The 10,343-nt window shown below is 44.1% G+C and overlaps 1 protein-coding gene across 1 annotated transcript in view; it reads right to left on the bottom strand.

Moving 5' to 3' along the window:
- Positions 1-6,583: 6,583 nt before the first annotated feature.
- LOC149355044 (uncharacterized) overlaps positions 6,584-10,343 on the bottom strand; it is a 30,162-nt gene continuing 26,402 nt past the window's right edge. Inside the window, exon 5 of the mRNA XM_089577578.1 lies at positions 6,584-8,460. Within this exon, the coding sequence (XP_089433704.1) occupies positions 8,374-8,460 (87 nt within the window). The 3' untranslated portion in view covers positions 6,584-8,373. The remainder of the gene's footprint in view (positions 8,461-10,343) is intronic.

Here is a 10,343-nt window from a genome sequence, read left to right as displayed (position 1 = left end):
AAACGACCTTAACGTGGGCGTCTTGAATATGCGACCCTTTCCTTTTTGTCCAGGGCGCAAGTAATGATAAATAGTTTTATCGTACAGCACGTGAGCTGAGCACATGAATGCATCATTTAGGGAATGTGCAGCTCGAGTGAGCATATTTTTGCCCACTTAGCACACATGGTAGCTGGTTTACGCCTGCACCGCCACGCTTCCTGATGAGAACTACGTTAAGATCTCCGGCTTTATATTTAGCCTTTCCCAGATCAAAGCAACAGTATTCAAGAACCCTGACGCACAAACTCAAACTGCCTGCAATAGTTATGCATTGTTTATTCATGGGTTTACAAAATACACTTACGGGCCTGCCCAAGCCACCAAAGCGCTGGTAGACCAGTGCCCGGCAGCACGGTACACTCGGATCAGACCAAACTACTGGCACCGTAAGTAAAAACACCAAGTAAATTAAAGGTAGGAAAGAGAAAAGAACCGATGTAAAGAAAAGAGAGAAGCAATAAATACTGGATAAAATACCTGACATCTTTCCTGTGTCTTGAATATCATACAGCATTAGGCTAGTCGTTAAGAACCATTGGCACATAGAAATCATGAACGCGTTCGCTATATCTTGTCCACACTCGAGATGAAATGAAGCGTTAACGAGGACATTGTTTTTGAACAAGGGCGTATGGACGGCAAAATTAAGTTTTCCGCAGGTACATAAAAATTACTTTCTTTTAATCGCAAGATTAAAGGAGGCGTAAGCAAGCGCAAAACACTAGGATTATCAGCACTTTTCATAACATGTATCAAAGCATGAATTATAGACTTTAATAGGTTTCGTTTGGTTTGGTTTGGTTTGGTTTGGTTTACAGGGTTTAACGTCCCAAAGCGACTCAGGCTATCAGAGACGCTGTAGTGAAGGGCTCCAGAAATTTCGACCACCCGAGGTTCTTTAACGTCCACTGACATCGCACAGTACACGGGCCTTTAGAATTTCGCCTCCATCCAAATTCGACCGCCGCGGCCGGGAACGCACCAGCGTCTTGCGGGTCAGCAGCCGAGCACCGTAACCACTGAGCCACCGCGGCGGCTACAGACTTTAGTAGGCTATCTACTTCATTGCGCGAAAACACCGGGCAGAAGTAAAATGAAGAAATTTCGCAGTGCACTATACTGTACGCTAACACATCTGCAATCTTTTTCCTGATGCAAACTGAACGTAATAAATTAATGTAGTATCGCAGACACACTTTTTGCGCCACGTTCGAATCACGTTTCAATTACGAAAACAAGTTTGAATAAAGAACACCCAATTAATTGGCACTTGAAAAGTATGGAATAGGAGAGCACGCACAATTGTTACATCGAGAAAGACTGGAAGGGCGAGTGGAATAAGTTTCAGAGGTTGTGGAGCGCAATAATTTATTTTTATTTGCATTAAATAAAATTAAATTATGACACTATCATATCAAAAGATTTTCAACGCTCATTTGTGTTCAGCAACGGTTTGGTGATAATTAACATGACGCAATGCTAAAAGCATGGAATCCACGTACTGAAAAACCCGCCAGTGAACGGCTTGACTGAGATCACTAACACATAGGTTAAACAAGAGGGATGCTACAATGGATCTCTGAGGAACTCCAATGGCTAAACGTGTGACCATGCTTTTAATATTTTCACTTACTTCGACTTCTGCTAGACAATGCGAATAATTCTCATGTAAAGATATGAAAACACCTCTGAAACTGTCGCTAAGCCTTTGATGAAATAAGACATCCTGGCTCACAGAATGAATAGCTATTGATGAGGCTAGAAATAATGCAAACAGCACATTGACTGTTTCCAAAATTATTGTTAAAGAAATAGATTAATTCCTTTAAGCGCTAACCTAGTGCCAAGCCCACAGGTTTGGGCACTAACATGTTATGTTCATCATGGATGCTTTGCATTACATGAAAAATATGCTTCTTAACTATTACACTACTGCACAACCGTCTCAAATACGTCAATAATATGTGACAGAATTAATATTCCCGCTTTTTAAAGGGAAACTACAAGAGCTTCGCTGAGGTTAAACGGTATGACTTCCGTCGGGATGCTATTTTTTATGACTGCCAAAAACACAGCTACCAGAGGCTCAAATTTCCGCTAGAGGACGTTCGCAGACACATGTCTAATCCCGATGTCTAATATTTTTCAGGAGGTGGATATTACGAATGCCATCTTTAGTGTACTATGGCATGAAGGCAGACTAAACCATCGATTGCGAGCGATTTCGTCTGGCCGTGTCACCAGATAAACTATTTCCAACGGATGAAAAAAAAATGCGTTGAATTTTTCAGCTAAGGGGGTCGAAAGTTTTTAACAATGGTTTCATGCACCCCTTTTTGTTGACCACACTATAATTTGTTAACACCAGACCAACCCTTAGATCGGTTATTTCTAGATTCAAAAATTTCCTTTCAAATTGCGTTCGTCTTCCATAAGAATCTACGAGCCATCTTATGAGCTTCACGAAGATACTCACTTCTATGGGAAGGACGGCATCGTGCCAAACCAAGTTCTTTTTCAGCTAACACGAATAAAATGAAAAATTGGCGGGAGCTTAGCTTGCGATAGCCTTGTAGGTTGCGAAAGCGAGCGCAGCGCCTCTAACGGTAGGAACGCGGCGCGCCGGGTCTAAAGAAGGAACGCAGTGCGCCGCGTCTACAGGTCACGCGTTGCTACCGGCCGCCGTTACCCGACGAGCCGAGTTGGTAGCCCGTCTCTCGCTCCTGGTGTGACGTCACGCTAAACGTCACTAGCGCCTCTAGCGGGAGGAGTGCGACGTGCCGTGGCTACAGGCCGCCGCTGCGCGACGAGCCGAGTTGGTAGGCCGTCTCTCGCTTCTGGTACAGCTGCGCGACGACTCCACTTGGTAGCCAATCTCTCACCCTGGTATGACGTCAGAGGTCAATCTAAAGGTCAAACCTGGCTACCGGCCGCCGCTACGCGAAAGGCCGTTCATGAGCGTAGTATTGCTTTCGCAATAAAACATTTATTCACGGGCGTCCAGGCTTTTGTGTCTTTATGAGGACTACAACATGCACGCGTGCATTACTTATATGTAAATGGATATGAAAGTTTCAGATGTTCCTTACTTGCGGGAATGCCTGTAAGAAATGATCATCTACTATAATGTTCAAACGACAGGTCAAGTTTTCATCAAAAACGCCTATTTCTGACATTAGTCTGCGCACGGCAGCACGCTGTGAAAATAAACTGCTACATCCAAAAAAGCAGTCATCGCACAGCTTTTTCTCAACAATAAACGGGAATGCGTGATCATTATCGGTGTGATCTTCGACGCCATCTAGGGATGAAGGCACAAGTGAGGCAGTCCAAAACATTCGACGTGTGTCAGTAGGTTGATATTAGCTTCTATCCAAGCGTCAGGTTTATGGGTTCAGCTACAATTTGTCACTCGTTCTTCAGCACATCAAACTCAGTGCCGGCTATCATGCATAAGTAACCGAGTGGAAAAAGAACTAGACAGCATTCATCTAGAAATTTTAAAACGCTTTTGTTCAGAGGCCTATACATAGCGAGGAAAGTGATGGCAAAAAATTGTGCGTACGCGAATTTACAATGCGTAGTGAAAAGAGAGGGCAAGTATGTAGTTAAGTAGCTATCATAGTAAAGAAAAACTGAACGCCTTTAACTTAGAACAACACGCCTACTTCCGCATGACACGTGCCTTTCGTACTGACCGCTAAAGTTCTCTCGTCGGCAGGAGACCTTGCAATGTGTACATGGCGCAAAAAAAGCTGCATTTTCTCGGCGCAGTGTGCTTACTTCCACATTCATTGGGTAATCGGGAAGTCAATACAAGTACTGGAAGACTGGACCTTTGCCATGCCGTCCTACTTGCTTTGCTCCTCCTTTCCTTTGCTATCGGCTTTTCTTTTGATTAGAGGAATCATTTTTCCACAAGCTGACTGAGTCCCTACTCAGCTTACAATTTTCAACCTCTTGACTTCATCATCGAAGCTGTGGTTTATATCACAATTTTTGTATTTAGGCAGCGCGTATCACTGCCATAAAGAGGCGATATACACCTTACCAATCTGAATATTTTCCTGATATGTGTGAAAAGAAATAAAATGCTTTCGATCCCTCAACACAGAATACACTTCCATGTGCTGCTGTCGAAACACTCGGCAGAATATTCGTTGAAGGCTGCAGATAGAAGTTCCTTCTGGTGAGACCTTCATGCGCAGAGGAGGCCTTGTTATATCACACCATAAATGTAGTGCCATCCCCTTTACGGAAAAAAATTCACACATTACGCAAAAAAGATGGCGAACACTCTTGTTGTGGCAGGTTTCTCACACCCATTCTGAGTTGTGATTTTTGATAACTCGATTATATTTCTGCCACATCTCCGCAACTTAAACGCTCACCTCAGCTCTTTTCTCATTAATATTGGAGGTCCCAGTACAGTCTCTGGCTACGAGACCCCCTTCAGTATGCTTTTGTAGAAGTTGTGCTGTATTTTGTATAGCAATAAGCCTGAATCTGATCCTTCCTCAAGCATCTTCTGCATGCTGTTAAGTACCGCGCTGGTGCCTTCTCCGTTAAATTTTCGAGACAACTGAATTCAATGCCAAGTAAGCCTTTTTTGGTACGTCTATCCAACATCTCATAAATTAAAATAAAGCCCTTCTAAGGATTCCAGATCAAAGCATTCAGAACGTGTCTATGCCTTTCGAGGATCATTTCCACAGCTGGTAGCAAGGAGGGAAGCCCATACCTGGCCTTACGAGCGATGCAAATGAATTTGCCGCTTCGCGCTGGCGCCAAGTCGTGTATCTCAAGCCTGCAACTAGCTTCCGCCGCACTTGCAGTGAACCGTCCCCTTTTCACTACCACTCTGAAGTTTTTATCCAGACAATCTCTATGAATCTATTTGGTATTAAAAAACAAAACCACCGCAATTGACAACCTTTTTTGTGCTTCAGCCTCGACAACACCTTCAACCACTGCGGTGTTTACTGCCAAATCTATACTGTAGGCAAGGATACGCCACGTTATATCTTTGCCACCGGGGTACTATCCATGCGCGTTACCATCTCAGTGAAGCTCAGTGGGAGGACATCTGCTGCTCCCGTAGCACCGATCACTTGGCAAGCTGCATACGCATACGTACATTGTGGGCCACCGGAGCAGTACATGGGGGATGATCTCCAGCTCACGAGAGCTCTGACAGGCTTTGAGTCGCTGTGCGCTCCGCAGCAGCTATTAAATTTAGCTAGCTGCCTTCAAACTAGGGCTTGGAACACACAGCACAGCGCTGTACTGTAGTGGTTACCTGCCCGCTACGGCATATTGGGTAAGGTTCACGCTGGCGCTGCAGCCTGCGTGGCACAGTGGCGCATCCCAGCGTGTCCACATGTCATTTTCTCATTGAGAAAGAAGGAGTTAGCACCCACAAGGTGCGGCTCACTTGGCACACCTTGTATGATGACTCTGGTCGGCAACAGCATCTATTTCATTGCTTTGATCCCAACCATGACTATAGCGTGCTGCGTGGTATAGGTAGGCGTGACTGCGATTGCATCAGTTTCAATGTTGCTGATCCAGTATTTTAATTTAAAATTTAACACTAGGGCACTACTGGTTGGATAGCCTGCAATGCGCTCACGTAAGGACCATTTTCATATGCAGCCATTTTGCTCCAACGCAGGAAGCTCGCGACTGCGCTGAGATTTCACAGTAACTCTTCCCATCAATTTCAGCAGCATTCCTGGACGTTGGTGAAGCGCGGCCCTAGCGTTTTGTGCAACTGTTTCCTGTATTATTTTGTCATAATAAATGTCTTGCGAACTCCCTTTAGTGTGCGTGGGTTTGTGTGTTGAGATGTGGGTGCTTTGCGTTGGTATGCACTGCGTCATTATGTCAGGTTTATTGCCTGGTATACCTCTCCAGTATGCAACAAAACGAGTGTAAGTCCGCAAATAGGTGGTAAAAACGCAAAGCTTCATAAATTGCTCCGGCATCTTTTTGAACAATATGAAAGCAGGCTCACTTCCTGTCACCTGGTGACCTGGTGTCGCCCTGTCGGCAACCCGTCAGTATGCAAAGAGTTCTTACAAGGCAAAAAGATATATGGAAATTCAGATAGTACGCATTATTCGCTTCATACGACGTACTCTACTCCGGTTACTTTCAAAAATAAAATTATTCAGATAAAATAACAATACAATTACGTTCACTATAGACCCGTAACATTGAGCTTGTTTCTATTTATAAGCTTTCGTCTCGCTCGAAACACTTCCCCGCAAGCCACACAGCGTTTACTCTGCAGCGTCTACCACACGCGCGGGACACACCCGTGCCATCACCCGTATTGATGCAAACTCGAAAAACAGTAATATCGGCTAAAGGGCTTGACCGTTATTTAGGCCAGCAGAAAGGCGCCCTTAAAAGCAGATAGGGCAGAAGGACTATGCTGTCATCTGGTGCTTCTTTTGGTGTGTTCTACGTCTCCTTGCCCGTTTCATAATCTGCCATGCAAATAACTCAACGGACACACATCACAGCGTGAGGTACCAACTCTCTCTGTACAAAGAAAAAGGTGAACATTCTGCATGGTCACACTTTCAAAATTCACTGAGTGGCGACCAATGGCACGAACAGAAAATATTCACCAGGATGCTGTAATAGAATGTTGCTCTTAACAGGCCTGCCAGATATCTCGAGAATTTTACCAAGCCATGTCGATACAGATGCTTTCTGTACAGACAGACACGCTCGTCATAAACAAATCATCTTATTTCTTTCAGAACTGTAAGCACTCAAGAATATATTTATTTTCCTGTTATCGTGGACGCATTCATTCCTTAAAGCTAGTATTGTTGAGCACACAAGTTGTAATCGGTGTAGCATTGCTAGTGCCAACCGAGTTATACCGCAGCGTAATGCACTTGTCAATGTCCGCCCACATCTTGTCAGCACGATGCTGAGTCCCCAACTCACAGTCCGGCTTGGCAGTTGCATAGGAAGATTAAGTGCCTGCTTTTTCTTCATACAAGGTAATCCATGCGTAGATAACACCCGCTGTGCTGGCCAGGCGGGTCTTGCCACAGAGACATCAAAGTTTCGGTTTTTTTTTTAAGTACAACGTAAACAGTGCATCTTGTCACTACAAACAGAACTCCTGGCAGTTTTCATTGCGCTGCCTTCATTCACTACGAGGAGCACCTATAGCAAATGAGCGCCAACCGAAACTTGATAACGACCGCAGCAGGAAAATAAGATTAAGTGTTGTAGCATTTCGCAATAGAAACAACGAAGAAGGATTATTTTTTAAAGCAATACCAGGAAACAAAACCTCCGCCGAAGCCCAGTACTATGATTTTCAGATATGTAAAACATTCCCGCCTTTTTTATTCCTGCATTGGGGCCTTTCCACGACTGTCACTACTCTACGGTTATTTTCCAAAATACGCGTTGTTTTGTAAAAGCCATTCCCAGAAGTTACCCGTACTTCCCACTCCTTATTCAATTTGCCTGAATGGATATGAAAGGCTCTATGAAAGTTAAATTGCTCGCCTGTGCAGACTCATAATTATGCGCAGTAAATACTGATTCTCCGCCTTTCCTTCTTTGTGTGAATGCTTTTTGCGTACTGGTATTCTTCTCTCTTGGTGTGAATATAGAATGTCGTCTAATCAGATAAACGAAACATGGCATTTGTTGAATAAACAGCCGGCGATTAACTGCTGGGTCTTCCAAACAGACCCCATAGTAACGCCGTCGTTTTCGTTTAGAGTACTACTTATTTTTTCCTGGATATAAAGGCTTGGAAGTTTCGAAACTAGGACATCCATTTCTTTAGTATTTCTACTTGCGTTGTATTACTGCCTATAACAGATAACGCATGGTATCGAGTGTCTTCATAAAGTTTCCCGTCTGTATACGGAAAGGAGCAAAAAAACTAAGCGAGCCTCTTGCACTACAGCAAACTGGCGTAGGTAAGGAACTTTTGCGAACAGACTTCGCTTTGGTATTGGAAAAAAAAATGTACACCGTCAACCTCGATAATCATGGCCAATGCAACGAAAGCTTGCACATCTCGCAACACCCACATTCTGTCGTTTGAAAGTAACAAAAAAAAAATAACCAAAACCGGCGACTGAACACAAATGTGCAATTTTTTCGCACATTTGCGCAGTCATCGTGTGACTATAAAAAGAAAAAAACTGATGTGGCGCTGAACGTTTCCAAGTCCCACGCAGGGGAGCGCAGTACGGGGGCTCAGTATAGCAGGCCGGGGCCGGGCAGCTTCACGACAAGCGACTCCTGGTCGCGCTTCGGAGAGCGGCGCCGGCCAGGGCCTAGTCACTGCGGGAAGACCATTCGGAGCAGGAACAGCGACCGCTGGAGTTGCTGGTTGCTCACGAAGTGCAGCACAGGACTGAGTGTGTACTGCAAAGAAGTGAGGAGACACCGATATGAATCGAAGATGATAGGTACCGAATGTGAGGAATCATTGATCCCAAATGTCCTACTTAAGTAGAGATCTCGGTTTGGATCCGCTTTTGTAAGGGATAAGGGAGTGCAGCTTAATTGCGGGTTCCGCGCGTACCTTGGGTGTTCTCGCTAATAAAAAGTTTGATATTTTTAATTCGTCAATATCATCTGTTGTTACCTTGCGGCGACTGAAAGCTATCACCTCTAGTATTAACGAAACCAATATTATTTTTCACATTTTGATTTACTACAGCCAATGGCTGCTGCCAAAATCGACTCATTGAAAGTATAGCCTGTTCTTGATCATTTTTTTGTTGGTATTTCGCTGCATAAAGATGCGGTTTTTGTTTCTGTCCTTGGAAATGTTATACATTACAGGTCGCTTTTCCAAAAGCTATTTTCATAGTCTTCTCTTTGAGTTCCCAGCAACGATACTGTTTTCAAAGATTAATCACCGCTGCCGTAAAATCAGATATTTTTTTTATCCAAGGTGCTAACTTTTGTGAAAACTAGCCGTCGTTCATTAACATTCTTGAGGCCTTATGTGACTTGCAAGAGCTACTTGGAAAACCGCGTTTTGCAAGGGTTTTGGTTACTCTAAGTTTATCCCAAGCACGGCAGAAGATTAACAATATGTCAAGCACGTTGGCTCGGCTAGCCTAGGGCTCAGCAGTACAATTTTGCAGACAGATCCTACCGGAAGTATTTCCTTCAACACTACCTTACATGAACGAGAAAAATGAACGGATTAGCGTCCCACGTTGCCACTGTCACCATGTGGCGGTTTGAAACGTATACGCTAGTTTTATATTACGCATCATTCAGTCGACCAGCAGAGTTCCGCCGCTGTTATCATCAGTTGGCATACTTTTGTGGAGCGGGCGAGGGCTCATTAACCTCAAACTACTTTCTGTTGCCAAGGTGTGGCAAACGCAGCAATAGGCACCTCTGTCCAGGATCGGTGGTATTATCGACACGGAGCGGAATTCAGTGCCAACCAGCTGTGTCCTGTGTTCGGGTAGGAGCTGACCCAGTCATTTGGAGTTTTCGGAGTTAGCATCACAGGGATGTTCAGGTGGACAAGATATGTAGACAGGTGTACATGGAGTCACGTTGAAAAGCAGTGCCGCGCCACCCAATTACCTGTCCGTTAAAAAGTATCTTTGTTTTCGCGCTTTTCACCAGAATTTTCTACTGTAAAAGTAAATAAATTGGAAAAAAATAGAAGTAGACCTAGAGATTCAATGAATTATTCTCTTAAGAAGGTTTGAGAAACAACCTTTCAAGAAATGCCCAATTGCTTGCGTCTTCATAATATATACAGACCAAACAGCCGTCTCCTAGAGGATTATGAGTCATTTCAGGAAGCTGTTTCTGCATATACCGCGTGTTTCTGCGAACACTTTCAAAAATTTTCAATTATGGAGAATTTCGAAAACGCGATTGGACAAAATATCTTTGGTTGGACAAAATTTGGCTTTTTTAACTAGTGTGCACTGCACCGGTTGCTTTTCCTGCATGCTTTCGGAGGCGCATGTATTTTCGCCGGACAAAGCCAGATTTTGTCGAGCTACAGGGCGAGGGTAATAGCGTCTTCGAAGATCTAAAAACTTACATGGCTATTTCTAACGACCGGCTACAAATCTGTGATTGCAACTAGACGCCTAACTACATTTGTTAAAAAGGTCTTTATTAATAATCAGCTAACCAGCTTACTGCTTAAGTCGATTCACCGGTTTTCTGGTTTCCGCCAACATGGGTATGCCGCAAAAGCCATATTTTTTTCCCGAAAAGCCGAGCCTTGAAAATTTCTGAAAGTGTTCGTGAAACCCCCGGTA

This window comes from Amblyomma mixtum, chromosome 3, assembly GCF_055824585.1.
Source record: "Amblyomma mixtum isolate Tamu chromosome 3, ASM5582458v1, whole genome shotgun sequence".
Lineage (NCBI taxonomy): Eukaryota > Metazoa > Arthropoda > Arachnida > Ixodida > Ixodidae > Amblyomma > Amblyomma mixtum.
This window is presented reverse-complemented; position numbering and strand designations above follow the sequence as displayed.